The sequence below is a fragment of the Anomaloglossus baeobatrachus genome, chromosome 10, assembly GCF_048569485.1.
Source record: "Anomaloglossus baeobatrachus isolate aAnoBae1 chromosome 10, aAnoBae1.hap1, whole genome shotgun sequence".
Classification (NCBI taxonomy): domain Eukaryota; kingdom Metazoa; phylum Chordata; class Amphibia; order Anura; family Aromobatidae; genus Anomaloglossus; species Anomaloglossus baeobatrachus.
The window spans coordinates 70118039-70137268 of NC_134362.1; the positions used below are offsets into that span (position 1 = coordinate 70118039).

Genomic DNA, 19230 nt, shown 5'->3' on the forward strand with positions numbered 1-19230 from the left:
GTTCCTGGAAGGAAGACAGAAAGACACCATGTGGATGCCGTCCCGAAACACCGTGGCCCCCGCACCGGGAACCGCAGCGTGGGTGGAGATCCGGACCGCGCAGCTCCACCTAAGGCTGCAGGTCAAGATGCAGCTCCTCTTGGAGGAGTGGGAGACTGACATGGCGGATGTTATAGCCACCGTGCGGAGACGCGAGGAGGAGGCGGAGGAAGGGAGGGTGAGTGACCCACGCCCCTATGTCCCGGAGGGACCGGTCGCTGCGGCTGAGGGACCCGGTCCAAGCCCTCTCCCCCCGTTGCCTCCCTCGCCACCCGTCTCGGAGGCTGTGACCCCGCCACTAGGCCCGCTACCACCGCTACCGGTAGCGATACCCAGCCCGTCCGCCCCAGCGGACCGACCTGTAGCTGGAGCCCGTAACAAACCGGAGGCATTGCCTTGGAAGGCCCCGAAGATTGTGCCAGAGACAGTCCCCGAGCAGTTTCCCGAGCCGGAGCCGATGGCCCGCTCCGAGCCGAAGGCCCAACTGCGGAAAGCCCCTGTGCCCATCCCCCACACCTCGGCTGAGGTGGCGCCGGGTTGTTGCTGCAAGGCAGCGCCCAAGGCCATGACACCGCGGGATACGCTACCCACCTTCCTGACAGTGGGTAACGTGCTGGATGTCCCGCGGGGCTCAACCCGTGCGCCGGAGCTGGCAGCAGCGCCATACTGGGACAGGGAGCCGACAAAGCTGGGCCTGGAGATCGCGGAGAGGGAGCGAAGAAAAGCCGAGCTGGTGGCCCGAGCCATTCGGGAAAAGGAAAACCTGCGGCAAGCGACCTTCCGTGTCCGGGGCCCGTTCTACGAGGGGCAGGTGAGGCGATTTGATGTCCGCCGGGGCTACGGATTCATATACGAACCGGGCCTGGAGGCCGAGGTGTTTGTGGCCCGGCGGGATGTGAATGCCCATCTGCCCGAGGAGCATCCTGGCCGCAATCTCATACCGGGAGACATGGTGCGTTACACCCGGCACTGCGGAGAGAGGGGGTGGTTTGCCCTGGATGTAAAGCTGAAGGGCAGCCCGGAGAGCAAGGTGAGCTCTGCACCCCCTCCCTCGGATGAAGCAGCAGAAGGACCGGAGTAGGGCAGCGGATGCCCGCAGCAGCAGTCCCCGTTGGGACCACCACAGAGTTTGTTTGTTTAAAAGTTTTGAAAAAGTTGAGAATGATAAGGAAAATGATACCGAACAGTTACCTGATTTGCCTTGTGATTGAACCGGCAGGAGCCGGCACCGTTGTCCCCGTGGGGACCGTTTAAAGTTTATTTGCATGGGAACTATCCATGGACAAGCCCGTGAACTTGCAGGGCACCACAAACGTTAAGTGGCTTGTAAATATGTTGGGTACCGTTACCGTTTCCGCAATGCCGCCTCCGGAGAGGCAGGTTGGAGGGAGGGCCCTCAGCAGAGCAGGCTAGGGCCCAGCCACCAAAGGAACCGGTGGCCACCCTCTGGAGGGCAAGGACAGATCCCGCTCGGGTGACTTGTGCTGGACTGTGGGTCAAGGGGTGCTGCCTGGGTTTTAGGGGCAGCATCAGGGCCAGGTTGCTTGGGTGGGAGAGAGCGGAAACCGTGACCGTACACCGTTGTAACGTTAAAAGTAAATGTGCCTCCCGTCTTGGGAAGAGTTGTGATTAAAAATGTATATAATTTACCGTTTATAATGTTATACCGTTTTACCTTTACAGAAAAACAAAAGGAAAATAAAACCGATGTTGGACGGGCAGCCCGAGGACGGTCTGCGTTTTGCTAAGGGGGAATGTGTCGCCCTGGGCAAGCCAGGGGACACAGATAACAACACACAGGCACCCCACATTCCCTGCAGGTACACCAGCTAACCCAAAAATCCTTGTTGCCTTCCTCCAGAGGTTGATGGTGCACACCAGGGGGTGGGCCAGGCGGTTGGCTCCGCCCACCGAGGAGCTCACAACTCTGGAGGCGGGAAGAAACCAGGCAGTCGAGCCCAGGCAGGGCAAGAGTGAAGGAGTAGTCTAGACAGGGTTAGAGTAAACAGCTAAGTGAAAGTGAAGGAAGAAAGCAGTAAAAGAAAGAAAGACTGAAGTTAGTCTGTGGCTGTGTGCCCAGACGGAGTCAGCAAGGTCAGCAGACGGTGGTGAAGATCTGCAGTGGGACTGTCTGGAGGTTGCTGGAAGGGCCACGGAGGCTGTGTGTATCCGGGGGTCTGGAGCAGTATACAAAGGGCAGTCAGCACCAGAGCAGGGGCTTTCGGATCCCAGCAAGGCTTGGAGTCGCTGTAAATTGCTAAATCCGTTAGTGAAGGGGACGTAGATCCCTCAACAAGCAAGTCCTGATTGACGGCAAAGGTCCAACCACAACGGGGAAACACCGCCACCGCCAAGGCACCAGTTTCCCAGGGCCGGCGCCTGCGGGCAAAGTGTGGAGCTCCTCCGGCACAGATTGCAGTCGGGGAGCGGGTAACCGGTGGGAATCCACCGCTACCAAACAGACATTTCAAAGGTGCAGGGAAGAGACCGTCACCGCTAACTGCAGGGAACCGCAGCACCGTGAACCGTCCGAGGGACCCGTCCAACCAGCCGTTTGTTTACCGAGAACTGTGTCGTGTTTACTGGCTGAGTGAGTACCTCAGTGCCGCAAGGCACAGCGCTGCCCCTGCGCCCCTGCACCCCACTGGGCCCCGGGATCACCAACCCCTACCCACGGAGGGGCAACACAACAACTGGCTGCTCCGCATCACCATCCCCGGGATCCCCATATTGAGCAGCGGTGGTGAAATCACCACAACCGTGGGTGGCGTCACGAACTATAACAATCCCCACACCCAACCACAAAACACCCCCCTTTTCACACACGGGCGAGGAGTGTCGCTCGAGAAACCCCGGGATCCGGCCCACAGCTCGAGCCACCAGGAGCAGCTGCCGGACCCGAGCAGAAGGGGTGAGCGCGGTGTGCTGACACCCTCCTCCCCGCCCGCGACAAAAGCAGAACACAACCATTTTGCCATTAAACGCTGCAGTTGAAAAAGCAGCAAAAAAGCAGGTAAAAAGCAACGTGCGGACATAGCCTGGTTTCACATCAGCGCTATTCTGCCTCAATGCCGGATCTGGCACAAATGCGGTACAGTTCAATACAGTTAAATGGAAAGTAAAGTCACATGCGGTCACATGCGGCCGCATATGACCTTATCTTGCCGCGATTCCATTTAACTGTATTGAACTGTACCGTATTTTTGACGGATCTGGCATTGCGGCAAAATAACGCTGATGTGAAACCAGCCTAAGTGATACACCGTTGGATTCAGAATCTCTTTGCCTATATTATGCTGCTGTCAGATGAGGTAGCAAAAACCTGCTGAAAGATTCCCTTTAATACACGCATAATGTTGTGCTGCCTAAGAAAAATCTAATTTCCTGATCAATAAGCTTTTTGCGATTGCCGGCCTATTTACACAAGCCCAATAAGTTGCAAACAAGACTGCTAAAGACAGCCATGGATCCCCCCCTTGGGGAGGAGGGGCGACATGACCAAGGGGGAGTTAGGGAGTGATGGGGTTAATAGGGACAGTTTGGTAGGCAGGCCTAATATGGCATTAAGGGGTGGTTTTAGCTTGGGAGGAAGAGGAGGAGTAAGGAAAGGGTTAGTCTGGGAGAGGAGGGGGTTACCTCCTCTTCTTCTTCCGGACGCCAAGAGATCAGCAGCACGAGTCACCATGGCTGATCTCCAGGAACTTCAGCGCCTGATTGCAGCAGCCATTGCAGCGCACGGGCCCCTGGCAGTGCAGACCCACATCAGGGCTGCCGGGGTTAACCCGTCGGCGCTTGCCCCTCGCTCCCCCAGCCGTGGTGTGCGCCAGTCGCGGCCCCCCCGCAGGTATTCCCCGGGTGCGGGGGGGGCGAGGAGGAGATGCCAGAGCCCCTCCAGGGACCCTCCGCAGCGGGCCGAGCAGCAGCGCAGTCCGGCTGCTGCTCCCAGCAGCAGCGGGAGGAATCTGCGTTCCAGCCGCGGTGGTCGGGAGGTGGGAGTGGCCAGCGTGGGGCCTACTTCCGGTCCCGGCCTCCGGGCTGGATTTCCAGTGACAGCAGCGGCTCCAGGTCGGGAGCGCGCTCGGCGAGGGATGGAGGCCAGCAGTTCCCCCTGCAGTCGGCGGGGGGACCGAGGGGCTGCAGGCGGCGGTAGGTCCAGCGCCAGGGGGAGGTCTGTGGTGCCTGACCCTGGCGCGGCAGTGAGCAGGGGTGACGGCGTGAGCCATGCGGCGACCGCTCGGTCACTCAGGACCGCTGTGCAGCCCCCGGATGTGGCGGTGTCCCGTGGGAGTGGGAGGACCCAGCAGCAGGAGGCCTGCAGCGGCCCAGGAGGGCCAGAGGCGGCGACGGCTGGGATCCAGAGCCGGGCGTCCATCAGTCCGCGTCCAGAGTCCCCTGGCAGTCGGCGAGGGGGTGGGCGCGGGCGCAAGAGGTCGAGGCCTGGGGTGCCGGCGCGGGGGACAGGACGGTCTCCTGGGCTGTCGCCCCAGGGCAAGAGACGGAGCGGGAACGGCACTGCCCACGCGGCGGCCCGGTTTGGCGGCCGTGGTGGGGGGGGGTGCCGCGGCGGCGCCCCCCGGATGTCGGATGGAAGAAGATGTCAGCGGCGAGGATGAGGAGGTCGTGCTGTCGGAAGACTCGGATAGTCGGCAGACGGAGGACAGCGAGGCAGCGGTATCGGGGGACGCTGAGCCGCGGTTGGGTGAGACGGCAGCGGGGGCGGCAGGGGCTGCGCTGGCGGGGAGTGCCGGGGGCGGGAGGGCGGCTGTGGACACGGCAGCGCCCGGCGGAGTAGCAGTGTGGAGCCAGTTGTTGGGGCTGTTGCAGGGGTTGGCGGCGGTTGCCGGGGCTGGGGGGGGGCGGCGCAGGCGCCGGCGGCGGCGTGGGTGGGGACGACAGGTCGGGGGGCGGCGGCGGTGGGAGGGGGGGACGGAGCGGGCGCGGCGGAAGGGGGGGCGCAGGGGGGAGTGCGGCGGAGGGGGCAAAGGAAAAAGAAAAGGAGAAGGAGGATGAGGTGGTGCGCCTAGATGATAGGGCTAAAAGCGAAGTTTATGTTTGTTTTGAGGGCCCGCTGGGGGCTCATTTAAAGAAGGAGGTGTGGGAAAAAATTTGGAAAGGGGAATATGTGGAGATTTTTTCTCTGCTTCCCCTGGAGAAATTTAATTTGGATAGGGTTAAGCCGAGCGACTCCAAAAGGAGAAGGACGAGGAGGAAAAGCGCCGTTATAGGCTTATTCCTCGGACTTTTGCAAACTGGTTGCAAGCGTTTGCGATTTTGGCGAGCGTGGTCGGGGAAAAGGAGTCGGAGCATTGTTCGGCCTTGTTTGGTTACATGGATGCGATAGGGGAGGCTTATCGGGTTTATGGCGGGCTGGTGTGGCTGCGTTACGACGAGCAATTCCGGCAGCGGAAGGCGTTGCGGCCGGATATGCGATGGGACCATAAGGATATTTCCTTATGGATGCGACTGATGTCGGCACCGACTCAGCCCTTTCGGGGGGGGTGCCGGGGGACCGGGGGCCGGGTCCCCGGCTAGTCAGAAAAAAGGTTTCTGTTGGCAATATAATGAGGGGCAGTGAAGGTTTGGAGCGGCATGCCGCTTTAAGCATGAATGCTCAGGTTGTGGGGGAGGACATAGCCTGTCCAAGTGCTTTAAAAAGGGGAAAGGAAAAGCGGGTGACGGGGTTGGAAAAAGGGATGACGCCGGTGAAGGTAGAAGCGATGGCCCCCTTTTTAAATAGGTAGCCGGACGGCGAGGCAGCGGCGTTGTCATGGTTTGGTTTTTCGGACGGTTTCCATATCCCGTCGGCTGTTAGTCCATCGCCCCCGCCGTACCGTAATTTACGTTCTGCTCGGGATCATGCGGATGTGGTGGATGAGAAGCTGAGAAAGGAGGTGGTTTTGGGCAGAATGGGCGGTCCTTATGACGCCCCGCCGTGTTCGAAGTTGGTGGTTTCGCCGTTGGGGGTTGTGCCGAAGAAAGAGCTGAACAAATTTCGGCTTATCCATCATTTGTCTTACCCAGAGGGGTTATCGGTGAATGATGGCATTGCACCGGAGTTAGCGGCGGTATATTATGTGTCGTTCGACAAGGCGTTGGACCTGGTCAGGGCTGCGGGTCGGGGGGCGTTGATGGCAAAGGCTGATGTGGAAGCGGCGTTTCGGTTGTTACCGGTTCATCCAGATAGTCAGCATTTGTTAGGTTGCTGGTGGGATGGCAGTTATTATGTTGATCGCTGTTTGCCAATGGGTTGTTCAATTTCGTGTTCGTATTTTGAGGCGTTTAGTTCATTTGTAGAGTGGGTGGTTCGGGATGTGTCTGGGCTTACGTCCATTATTCACTATTTGGACGATTTTCTTTGTGTTGGGCCGGCGGGTTCAATGGTTTGTGCGGGGTTGTTATTTGCGTTGCAGAAAGTCGCAGACAGCTTCGGAATTCCCTTGGCTCCCGATAAGACGGAAGGCCCGGCGCCTGTGATGCGTTTTTTGGGGATTGAGATTGATTCTATTGCCATGGAATGTAGGTTGCCGGAGGAGAAGGTTCGTGATTTGAGGGCCGCGGTGGCAGGGGTGAAGGCGGCAAAGAAGGTGCGGCTTAAGGTGGTGCAGTCCTTGCTTGGGAAATTGAATTTCGCTTGCAGGATTATGCCGATGGGGAGAGTTTTTGCGAGACATTTGGCAACGGCGACGGCAGGTGTGCGGTCGCCGACACATTTCGTGCGAATCACGAAGGCGATCAAGGACGATCTTTTGGTATGGGATCAATTTTTGCAGTGTTTCAATGGCCGGGCCCTGGGGATGGAGAAGGTGGCGTCTAACGGGGCGTTACAGCTGTTCACCGATGCGGCTGGGTCGGCAGGGTTTGGGGCCGTGTTTCGAGGTCACTGGTGTGTGGGTCGGTGGCCACAGGCGTGGCGGGAGAGCGGTTTGGTCAGGAATTTGGCTCTGTTGGAGCTATTTCCTATCGTGGTAGCAGTGGAGCTGTGGGGGTCGCGTTTTGCCGGGAGGAAGGTTTGCTTCCATTGTGATAACCAGGCGGTGGTGTTTGCTATTAACAACTTGTCGGCTAAGTCGGAGCCAGTGGTGGTGTTTTTGCGGCATTTAGTGTTGAGATGTCTGCAGCTGAATGTACAGGTGGTGGCAAAGCACGTTCCGGGAGTTGACAATGGGGTCGCTGACGCTTTGTCTCGTTTTCAGTTCAGCAGGTTTCGGGCGCTACTGCCTTGGGCGGACGAAGTCGGAGTGGAGTGTCCCGTGGATTTATGGAATCTGGTGAGGCGGTGATCTCAGAATTGATTCGGAATTCGGTGACTGAGGTGACTTGGTGCCGATATGCTAAGGTGTGGGCTGAATGGGAGGAGTTGCTGGGTCGGATGTTTGATGGGGTAAGCGTGGATTACTTGGTGGCATTACTGGCGTTGGTGAGTGTGGATTTCTCGGCCGGGCGATCGGCGTCGGCCGTGGCGCATCGGGTGGCGGCGGTGGCGTTTTGGTTAAAAATGAGAGGGGAACAAGATATTTCGCAGGATTTTCGGGTTCGACGGGCCTTGCGGGGGTTCCGCCGCGGTGTGCGGGAGAGGGACAAGAGGCGTCCCGTATCGTTTGGTTTGTTGAGGCGGTTGGTGGGGGGCCTGAGCGGCATTTGTGAGTCGGTTTACGAGACTGTTTTGTTTACAACAGCTTTCGGTCTTGCTTTTTATGGGGCTTTCCGGATCGGTGAGTTGGTAAGCCCGTCCAGGGTGACAGGCGGCGGGTTGCTGCTTGAGGATGTGCGAGTGGGCGGTGATCAGGTGGAGTGCCGGATTAGTCGGTCGAAAACGGATCAGCTGGGCCGGGTTAGGTTGGTGGTGTTATACGCGGTCCCGGGGGAGGAGTTGTGCCCAGTACGTTTGGTGGAGCAATTCATGGCCGTGAGGGGGGGTTTACCGGGCCCATTTTTGCGGCACGTGGATGGGTCCTTTTTATCAAGGTTCCCGTTTGTAGCGGTTCTGCGGCGAAGTTTGTGGAATGTGGGGGAGCGCCCTGAGGATTTCGGGTCGCATTCCTTTCGGATAGGGGCAGCTACGGAGGCCGCTCGTTGGGGGCTTGGAGATGAGGTGGTAAAGCGTATTGGTAGATGGGAATCTTCTTGTTTTCGGCGGTACGTGAGGCCGCAGCTGTTGTAGCATTATGGTAACTTTGGTCTAGGTACAGGTGGTCTGGCGGTTTGGAAGTGGTTTATATATGTAAAAAAAAAAAAAAAAAAAGAGGGGGTAATGTACAAGTGTTAGAGGACGGAGGTAGAATGGGTTTTTCTGAGAGGCGTTGATGGTGGTGATGTTATTGGTTTTTAATTTCTGTTTTCGTTGTCTTTCTTTGTTGTAGGGATGTGCCTAATCTGGTTTCTGGGGCATTCCTTAGTGTTCTGGGGTGCTCGGCGGGCGGCGGTTCGCCCGAATGGTCGGCAGCTAGGGCTGGATCGTGGGCAGGCGACTGTTCGGTGGATCGGTGTTCGGGGCATGGAGTGGGGCAGGGTGGTCCCAGAATTTGGTCGTTATTGTAAGGTTGACCGGCCTCCGGATGTGCTGGTATTACACGTGGGAGGTAATGATCTGGGAGTCCGGGCGTCACGGGATCTGATCCAGGATATAAAGATTGACTTATTGCGGTTGTGGAAGCAGTACCCGGGTTTGATTATCGTGTGGTCAGACATAGTGACCAGGTTGTCGTGGAGGGGGGCTCGGTCGGTGGAAAAGGTCAATAAGGCCAGGGCCCAGGTGAATCGGGTGGTTGCCAGGTTTGTGATCAGGAACGGTGGGATTGTGGTGAGGCACAGGGAGTTGGAGCCGGCAGATTGGCGGTTTCGGAGGGGTGACGGAGTGCACCTCAACGACATTGGAGTGGATTTATGGGCATTGGGCCTGCAGGATGGTGTTGAGCGAGCTTTTGGTGTGTGGCGGGTCCAGGCCACGTAAGGTGTCACGTGGTCTGTCCTGTGGCAGGGGGGTAGGTCTGGTCCAGAGGTTGGAAGTGACTGGTAACTTGACCGGGAGTCATTGTCTCGGTATGGTGGCTCTCAGTTCCGGGATGTGGCAGGCACGGGGTTCTGCCAAAGTGTGGGGGTGTCAATCCGTGGGTGATTGGCACCTCGTCTCTGGGTCGGTGTGTTGCGGCCAGGGGCAAGGGGAGTAGTAGTTATGGACTGGGCCTGCCCCCGGGAGGGTCATGTAATTGGCATTGTCTATTGTTATCTGTGTGTTGTTTTGGGTCGCCCGTTGGACGGCGTCCCTAAGGTGCTTAGTTTGTGAACAATAGGCAATAAAAGGCTGCTGTGGCCATTTTGAACCAAGTCGCATGCAGTCCGTGTGTTTATTTATAGTATAAGGGGTTTGGTAACACAGACATCACGACCGGAGAATACTCCCTCAGCTGGTCATGATCTAATGGAAGCTCGTTCCCCATTATTTGCTAGTCTAAACGAGCCTTACAACAGACCATTTCTAAATATTGTATCATAGTTTCAAATCAATCCAAAATCCCATAAAAAAACCTAATCTGCTAATGTGACGCCCTGGATTAGTCAGCTCGTCCCAGGTAGTCACACACAACACCACACCCCCTCCCGATTAGGTGACAGCAGCCAACCAAGAAACCCTTGTCACCACCCTCCAGGTTTGATGTCCACACCAGGGGGTGGAGCCAGGCGGTTGGCTCCACCCACCGAGGAGTTCACAGGCTTGGAGGCGGGAAAACACAGTAGTCAAGTTCAAGTTCTAGGGAGTAGTAGTCTGGAGGAGTTAGAGAGCAGTCAAGTTCACAGGCAGTCCTGTGTGCAGGCCTGCCAAGAGACTACCGGGTGGCTGGGTCGGAGCCCAGTCACCATTGACAAGGAGGCAAATGGTGGGGGCCACCTGCAGGAGCTGGGATTACAGCCGATGGAACCGTAGGGACCGGGGTCGGGCAGTGGCCCGCCGGTACCGAACCGGGGAACCGATTGGAAACCGGAGCACCAGGAGGGGTACTCAGACCCAGACGAAGCCCCGAACCGACAGGGCCGAGACAAATCAACTGATTGTGGACTGGACTTTAGGACCAATCCCACACAAGACCCTTTAGAAGACATGTCCAACCACACAGGGTAAAGCCACCGCCAAGGCATAGAGACCCAAAGGGCCAGCGTCTGTGGGCAAACGGGCTCCTACAGCATATGCAAGTCGGGGAGCGGACTACCGGTGTCTAGGCATAGGAGTCAAACATTTACACACAGAGGTGCAGGAGAAAGGCGGAAACCACCAACCTATTCTGTGAGAAGCTGCAGCCGGCTGCGGGCCCCGTTCATCACTCCGTTTGGTTTACCAGAGACTCCGGTGTCGTGTCATAGTGAGTACACCAGTGCCTTCGGGCCGCGCACCGCGCTGCACCGCAACACTTCACCCTGCACCCGGCCCTTGCCAACCGGGCCCCGAGACCAACACCCCCTACCCACGGAGGGGTCAACACCTAGCTGCGCCATTACACCGCTCCCGGGAGCCCCCATACCTTCACCGCAGCAGTGGTGTCTACAATCACCACAACCCGTGGGTGGCGTCACGAACTTACATCCCAAATCAAACCACCACAGCCCCGGCCGTGGAACATCCTCACCCAAGTCCCCGCGTGTAGCGTCAACTCCCTTGCAGAGCGACGTGACCCCCGGGTCCGTGTGAGGCTCGAGACACCACCCACCGTACGAGCACGGATCCGAGCAGCTCGGCGGTCGCAGCAGAGCCTGCGGGGCAGTACACATCGACTCTTCTGGTGTCACGAACAGGATAGAACCGTCCACTTACCTGTGGAAGTGTGCCTTGAGATCATCGCCAGCGGAGTCCCGCTGAAAATTCGAGAATCCGCCATCTTGGGCGCGAAAAGTTTCCGGCCGAGCCGTCTTCCCTGAACAAAAAAGGGCGCAAAAGCGAAGCCCCGCCCCCCGAGAGAGGAGCGGAGAAAAAAGCAAGTGAAGTGCTCGGAAAATACCACGGGGGGAATGGATGGAAAGATGTCGGCATTCCCGGACGGGAGCGGCGGGGCTCGGAAGAAGCAGAGGCAGGGTATCCTTTGAAGACTGCGGCCCGGGCGAGCTTCCCGCCGGAACCGCTGCTTGGTTGGAGCTGGGCCGGTTCTGTATGAAGGTGAGGGCGCAGAGTCTGCAGCAGCTGCTCAATTGGAAGGCAGAGGTCCGCAGGATGGTTGCCGTGGTGTGGGCCCGCGAGCAAGGGGCCGTCACAGCCGTGCAGCACCGAGATCAAGCCACGCAGACTCCCGAGTCAACCCTTATCAATTGGGAGCCGGACCCGGAAGTACCGCAGCAAGTGGGCCCGAGGTGGTGTAACTCATGGAGGAAGAGGTACAGAGTACGCTGCCCCCGCCGCCGTTCCCGTTAACGGCCTACAGCCCTGGAACCTACTGCACATGGATGGGGAACCTGTTAGATCGTCAGACCGTCGGCCGGGCCGGTCCCCTGCGGTGGTAGCCGCATTCCCAAATGATCCCTGAAGTTTACAGTTCACCGTTTTAAAGTTAATGTTCTAAAAGGACCCACTCCTGCAGTATCCGGAGTCCTTTGTTGAACACCCCTGAGTTCCCCGCGGGACGCCACCCGGTACGCCGGGTGGAAGGAGCCGGACCCCACCTAACTTGTTGAATGCCGCCGGGGTCGGAGCCTCGGTGGGCGCCATCAGGGGTCAGAGCCCCTGGTGGAGGACGGCTGGGAGTTCAAGGAGCAAGGACAGTTCTACAAGTGGAGCCCGGCTACCGTACTCGCACCGCAGGCAGTGGAAGATGGGGTCTTTCTGGACAGTGTCACAGTGAGTAAGGTGGCATTGGGGACGCGTGCTGCCCTGTGGTGGACAGGGGAAAGTGGCTGGAGGAGGCTGCGTCGGCAGCGGGGTTTTGACAAAAAGTTAAAGGCAGCGGAACCCGGCTGCCCATGTGACACAGTCCCCGTTGGGACCCTACTGCCCATCCCCGTTGGAACTTTTGTTGCCCCCGTTTTTACAAAAAGACAAGGCCGAAAACTTGCAGGCCACCCAAAAACTTTTGGGCATGTAAATAACCCTTCCCTTAACCGGCTGTCCGGTTTCACCGCCTCCGGAGAGGCAGACTGGAGGATGGGCCTGCGGGAAGCTGTTGGCCGAGGCCCACCACCACTACAAGTGGTGGCCATCGTCCGAGTCAGGGGTCCCCTGGCCGTGGGGCCTCTGAAAGGACTGTGAAACCTGCACCCGTTCCGTTAAACACACCTGGGCCCGTTCGTGGACTGGGGAAAAGGGGTGCTGCCCACTTCTTAGGGGCAGCATCAGGGTCTAGGTTGTTTGGGTGGGTGACTGAGGACCCGGTTCCCGTGTTGATAAAAATTTACCGCTTGTAACGTTTAAGTATGTGCCTCCCGTAAGGGAAGAACCAGAAAGTAAAAATGTTGAAAAGTTTGTACAAATTATAGTATACTTGTATTGTTTTTCCCGTTTTTCTATTTTACAGAAAGCAAAAGTAAATCGGTGATGGATGGGCAGCCCGTGGACGGTCTGCATTAAACCAAGGGGGAATGTGATGCCCTGGACTAGTCAGGTCGTCCCAGGTAGTCACACACAACACCACACCCCCTCCCGATTAGGTGACAGCAGCGAACCAAGAAACCCTTGTCACCACCCTCCAGGTTTGATGTCCACACCAGGGGGGCGGAGCCAGGCAGTTGGCTCCGCCCACCGAGGAGTTCACAGACCTGGAGGCGGGAAAACTCAGTAGTTAAGTTCAAGTTCTAGGGAGTAGTAGTCTGGAGGAGTTAGAGAGCAGTCAAGTTCACAGGCAGTCCTGTGTCCAGGCCTGCCAAGAGACTACCGGGTGGCTGGGTCGGAGCCCAGTCACCATTGGCAAGGAGGCAGACGGTGGTGGCCGCCTGCAGGAGCTGGAATTACAGCCGGTGGAACCATAGGGACCGGGGTCGGGCGGTGGCCTGCCGGTACCGAACTGGGGAACCGATTGGAACCCGGAGCACCAGGAGGAGTACTCAGACCCAGACGAAGATCCGAATCGACAGGGCCGAGTCAAATCAACTGATTGCGGACTGGAATTTAGGACCAATCCCACACAAGACCTGTTAGAAGATAACAGCCCAACCATACAGGGTAAAGCCACCGCCAAGGCATAGAGACCCAAAGGGCCACCGTCTGCGGGCAAACGGGCTCCTATGGCATATGCAAGTCGGGGAGCGGACTACCAGTGTCTAGGCATAGGAGTCAAACATTTACACACAGAGGTGCAGGAGAAAGGCGGAAACCACCAACCTATTCTGTGAGAAGCTGCAGCCGGCTGCGGGCCCCGTTCATCACTCCGTTTGGTTTATCAGAGACTCCGGTGTCTTGTGTTATAGTGAGTACACCAGTGCCTTCGGGCCGCGCACCGTGCCGCACCGCAACACTTCACCCTGCACCCCGGCCCTCGCCAACCGGGCCCCGGGACCAACACCCCCTACCCATGGAGGGGTCAACACCTAGCTGTGCCATTACACCGCTCCCGGAAGCCCCCATACCTTCACCGCAGCGGTGGTGTCTACAATCATCACAACCCGTGGGTGGCGTCACGAACTTACATCCCAAATTAAACCACCGCGGCCCCGGCCGTGGAACATCCTCACCCAATTCCCCGTGTGTAGCGCCAACTCCCTTGCAGAGCGACGTGACCCCCGGGTCCGTGAGAGGCTCGAGCCACCACCCACCGTACGAGCACGGATCCGAGCGGCTCGGCGTTTGCAGCCGAGCCAGCGGGGTGGTACACTACAATGGGTTTAATTTTGCATGTTTGCCCCAATTATTGCAATATTGAGATAAAAGAAGTAAAAAAATAAATAAATAAAAATGAAAGTAGCACTTTAATGTGAAGCCATTTAAGGAGAAGTTGGGAAGAATGTGAAGAAACAACACAAGATTTAAAAACTTCTTTAAAATAGTGATTATGATCTTTATATAAACCATAGAGCCGTCTCACTAAGTAGCACAGATTCTTAAGCTATTGCTCCGCAGTTGATTTGCATTTGGAAAGCCAAAATGTGGACACGACTGCTGCAGAAATCCTAAAAAGCGTGCTTAAAGTGATTTTATCCAATGAATCCAAGTTTCCAAAATGCTAATGCAAGCCGGTCTCTTTTCTAAATCCACTTACCAGATGGAGTGACTGTGACAGAAGTCCAAGGCTGAAATGATCTGACGGAAGAATTTTCGTGCTTCCTTTGGCGTAAGACGTCCTTTCTTTACCAGATAGTCAAAAAGTTCTCCACCAGAAACGTGCTCCAAAACCAAATATCTACAGAAAGCATGGGGAGAACATGTGAAGTAAGGGGGAGTCAGGTGAACCTATATTAATGTATTTGGAAATTCACAATTGTTTTTAAACTGGAGCTTCACATTTAAACATTCGACATTTTTGCGGCATTTTTGAAAGAAGCAGAATGTCAATTTTTTAAGCATTTTACAAGCTTTTTTTAAGCATTGAAAGCAATGAAGAGTGAAAAAAATGCAGGTGTCATTTTTGCTGCATTTTTGTTGTGTTTTTGTTAAAGGGAACCAACCAGCAGAATTTTCATATATAAAGTAAAGCCAGTTCTATACTGGTGCTAGGATGCTAAATGTAAGCATACCTTTTGTTCTGAGATTGGATGTTTTATTTCAGAAATATGTGCAAGTAAATTTCCAGCAATGCACTGCAGGTGCAACAGTAAGGGAATATGTGGGTTGGGTCTTGCTATTGTCATGGTTTCGCCTCCCCATCCATATGGCTAGGGAGCGGAGCCTTCTCCCGAACCTCACTTCCGGAGCTTGGATGCTTTAAAAACTTACATCTCCAGTGAACCAGCGCCAGCTATAAGCTTAGCACTGCTTTGCCTGTGATTGCTGGTCCTGTAAGTGTTATCCTGATCAGTCTGTGCCTGTGCCCCCATGCCCTGTCTGTGTTCCGTCCCCTAGTCGTCCCCCTATTCCTCTGTCCCCTCTCCTACCTCCCCACTCGGTTGCTTCCTTGGTACGGACCTCGATCTGAACTCGACTCAGCTTCTGCTCTTTCCTCCGGTCCTCCTTCTGCCCGTACTGTGCTTGACCCGGCCCGCTTGACCATTCCTTGCATGCCCCGCAGCTCTGCTCCCCAGATGTGCTGTGAGGCAGTGTACGAGCACACATTGTGTTTTTACTTCCTGTTCTTGTTGCTCCGTGTAGTGTCTTCTGCTGCAGAGCTCCGGCTCCTCCTGGTGGCACCTTCACAGCTCTCTATTTCCACCCCTGTCTGCCTGCCTGACCTTCCTCCCCCTGTCGCCGTCACAGACGCTAATTCTGGTGCCTGCGCAGTATCATTTCTAAATATTGCAGAAAACTTCACTAAGATGTCGGCACCTGCACATAGAGCTATCTCTTGGGCCATCTTTGTGAAGACTGTCTTCCTGCATTGAACCGTCGTATACGCTGTCCCAGGAAGGCGCATGCGCCCTCGTATCCTCTGCTCTTGTTGTGACTGCGGAACTGCACGTGGTCACAATAGAAGTGGAGACCTCCCCCAAAATCAGCTCACCTGTCTCCTCTGAAGTGTGTGGCTCGTGATTTTCTGGGTGCGGTCTGCGGTGAGTTGATTTTGGTGGTGCTCTGTACCTCTGTTATGAGCATGCACACTCTCGCGGTCACAATGAGAGCAGAGGATGCGAGGTCTTCACAAAGATGACGCCGGAGACAGCAACAAACGCAGACGCCAACTCCATCTTAGTGAAGAGTTTTCTGTAATACTTAGGAGTGATACTGCGCAGGTGCCAGAATTAACGTCTATGATGGTGACAGGGGGAGGAAGGCCAACTAGATAGACAGGGGTGGGAATAGCTAGCAAGACCCAACCCACATATTCCCTTCCTGTTGCACCTGTCAATCAAACAGCAGTGCATTACTGGAACTTTACTTGCACATATTACTGTAATAAAACATCCAATCTCAGAACTGAAGATATGCTTACATTCAGCATCCAGCACCAATATAGCACTGGCTTTACTGTATATATGAAAATCCTGCTGGTTGGTTCCCTTTAAATGAAACTAACTTTATTTAAACAAGTATTGTGGACAAATGACAAACAAAAAATGCTTATAAAAAAACCCACAGCTTCTTTACTGCCAAGAAATCAGGTTTTGTTGCCCAAAAAAAGGCATCAAAAACGCCTTGTGTGAACATAGCCTTAAACAGCTAATCAGCCAGGATACCAAATATAATATAAGTTAATGTGAGATAAGCCTCTTAATTAATTAGGAAAGAACAGACATGAAGGAAACATCGTAGAATCTTAGCAGGAGTATTACGTAGGGTAAAACATGTAGAGTAAGATACTTTTATAGCATATACTCACAAATATTTCTTGTTCTCATAGACATCATGCAGCTTTAATACATGCGGATGCTCGATAAGTTTGAGTATAGCAATCTCACGTTCCACCTGCGATAATGAAGAGAAGGTTAGCCAAAGTTATAATTAAAGTAGTAACAGGATGTATACATGTAATAAAAGTGTAAAAAACATAAAATTATAGGACACTATATGGCGGGTGTCTGCCTATGCACAGCCACGTCTTCACTAAATATAGGGACTACATAGTTCCCCCTATCTGAGGATCATTGGAGTTCTTGAGATTGGAGAAAAGAAATTACTTGCAATTGCAGACCCTTTTTGATATTACAGTTTGCCATGTAGGCCATATCTGTGATAGGACGACTGCAGCTCTGAGGCACAGAAGAAGAACTGAAGGAATCTGGAATAAGGGGATCTGATTGCATACGGCACTGACAAATGTATTTCTGTACAGTGCATTTTGCATGCAGTTACGGTTGTTTTCTCGTATTTTTCTACAAGCAGCGGTTGTAAAGGGTGATGAGCGCCTTCAAAGCGGACGATTTCCCATAAGGCCATGTTATGCCTGTCAGTTTTTAGATCTTTTTCTAAACTTCCAAGTGAATTGTAAGTGAGTGGAATAAAGTAGACATCATTTAGTTAGAATTTTATTTTCCTGCTAAACTGAAAAAATAATGATCTGCATAGCTGGCAATAACCCTGTTTTTTATTTTGTGGGACTGTTCGGGAAAAGGGTGTAGTTATACAAATGTAATATATTTGGGAAGGCGATGATTAATACATTCTCATTTTCTCCCCTGGGTAATCCATTTTTGTTTTTTCTTCTTTTAAATCCGCAACTTAGCATAAAAACTACCTTTATTTATATCGTTAAAAGAGCAACGTTGGTTACTCAAATACACTTTCAACAAATACACCAAGCCATCACTATCTTAGGTGATCACACCATGGCCACCTCAGTTAGCCAAATAGAGGGAACCAACCATCAGGGGTCCCTAATAGTGATGGCCACTAAATAACAAACACAAGAGAAAAACCAAACAAACATAAACAATAAGTGGTGTTGCTATAGGCAAAGGACAGTGGTCCAATTGACAAAAAAACACAACAAACGAAATAATACCTAAAAAAGCAAAAAAGTATATATTCAATTTACTGACAATGGTCAGAAATAAGTATACTCAGCTATGCAATAACTTCTAGGCATAAATATAAAAGGAATGGTCTCACCCAATCCCTTTCCTGGAAGGTCATGCAGTCTCTTGGTCCTGAGTTGTCCGCCAATATCTGGCCCTAACACTCCATGGATACAAAAAAATGAAAAGACTGCTGCCCCAAACTTCCGTCCTAACAAGGACGGACCACAACTAGGTCTCAAGCTGGACCCCTATGCTGACCCTGATGACATCCCGACGTCCCGACGCGTTTCGTCACTCGGACTCCTCAGGGGACATAATAGTCGTCAGTCAGGTCCTTACTGCCAGCCTTCACCCATTCATAGTGTCAGAGATGTCTGACACTATGAATGGGTGAAGGCTGGCAGTAAGGACCTGACTGACGACTATTATGTCCCCTGAGGAGTCCGAGTGACGAAACGCGTCGGGACGTCGGGATGTCATCAGGGTCAGCATAGGGGTCCAGCTTGAGACCTAGTTGTGGTCCGTCCTTGTTAGGACGGAAGTTTGGGGCAGCAGTCTTTTCATTTTTTTGTATCCATGGAGTGTTAGGGCCAGATATTGGCAGACAACTCAGGACCAAGAGACTGCATGACCTTCCAGGAAAGGGATTGGGTGAGACCATTCCTTTTATATTTATGCCTAGAAGTTATTGCATAGCTGAGTATACTTATTTCTGACCATTGTCAGTAAATTGAATATATACTTTTTTGCTTTTTTAGGTATTATTTCGTTTGTTGTGTTTTTTTGTCAATTGGACCACTGTCCTTTGCCTATAGCAACACCACTTATTGTTTATGTTTGTTTGGTTTTTCTCTTGTGTTTGTTATTTAGTGGCCATCACTATTAGGGACCCCTGATGGTTGGTTCCCTCTATTTGGCTAACTGAGGTGGCCATGGTGTGATCACCTAAGATAGTGATGGCTTGGTGTATTTGTTGAAAGTGTATTTGAGTAACCAACGTTGCTCTTTTAACGATATAAATAAAGGTAGTTTTTATGCTAAGTTGCACATTGAATTTGGGATTGCTGATTCACTTCTTTTAAATCCGCCTTACAGTTCCAGAGATACGTTCCGTTTAAATGGAGTGCTGAATTTTCTGGTCTTTACCTTGGGGGCGGTGCTACAGGATCCTCCAGGGCGTGTCTTGGCATTATTACCCTGTGAGTCACACCCCCTTGGTAAAGACCATAACATTAGGACTAATTAAAAATGCTCATTTCTCTGTAACCGTATTTTAAAAAAAAGCAAAAACATAAATATTCAGGGGAGCAGTGAGAATTATATAGGAGCAAAACCTGCTTACATTTGACCTGGTGACAACTCCTCTTTACATTTGGTTGCCCTCTTTTGAAACATTATATTCGGCAGTTTCTTATGTATACATGTTTATGGAGAAGATGGTTGGTAACAAATATGGTGAACGTTAAAATTGTACCTTAAGAAACACATTTAAAGGGAACCGATCAGGTCCAATATGCACACAAAACCACAAGCAGTTCTGGGTGCATATTTCTAAGTCCCAGTATTCACTAGCATGCATAAAGAGAACTTTAGAAAAAGTATTTCGAAAGATCCTTTATGATATGCTAATGAGCGCAGGGACTAGTCGCAAGGCAGTTAGTTCCCCCGACTAGT

General features: G+C 53.5%; 1 protein-coding gene across 4 annotated transcripts in view; it reads right to left on the reverse strand.

Annotated features, from left to right (window-relative positions):
• The window catches only part of LOC142255423 (serine/threonine-protein kinase BRSK2), a 253854-nt gene that overhangs the window by 72408 nt on the left and 162216 nt on the right, over nt 1–19230 (reverse strand). For all 4 annotated transcript variants that reach the window (XM_075327037.1, XM_075327036.1, XM_075327035.1 and 1 more), the window contains exons 3-4: nt 16419–16504; nt 14208–14348 (exon numbers count right to left, since the gene is read on the reverse strand). In XM_075327037.1, the coding sequence (XP_075183152.1) occupies nt 14208–14348; nt 16419–16504 (227 nt within the window). The remainder of the gene's footprint in view (nt 1–14207; nt 14349–16418; nt 16505–19230) is intronic.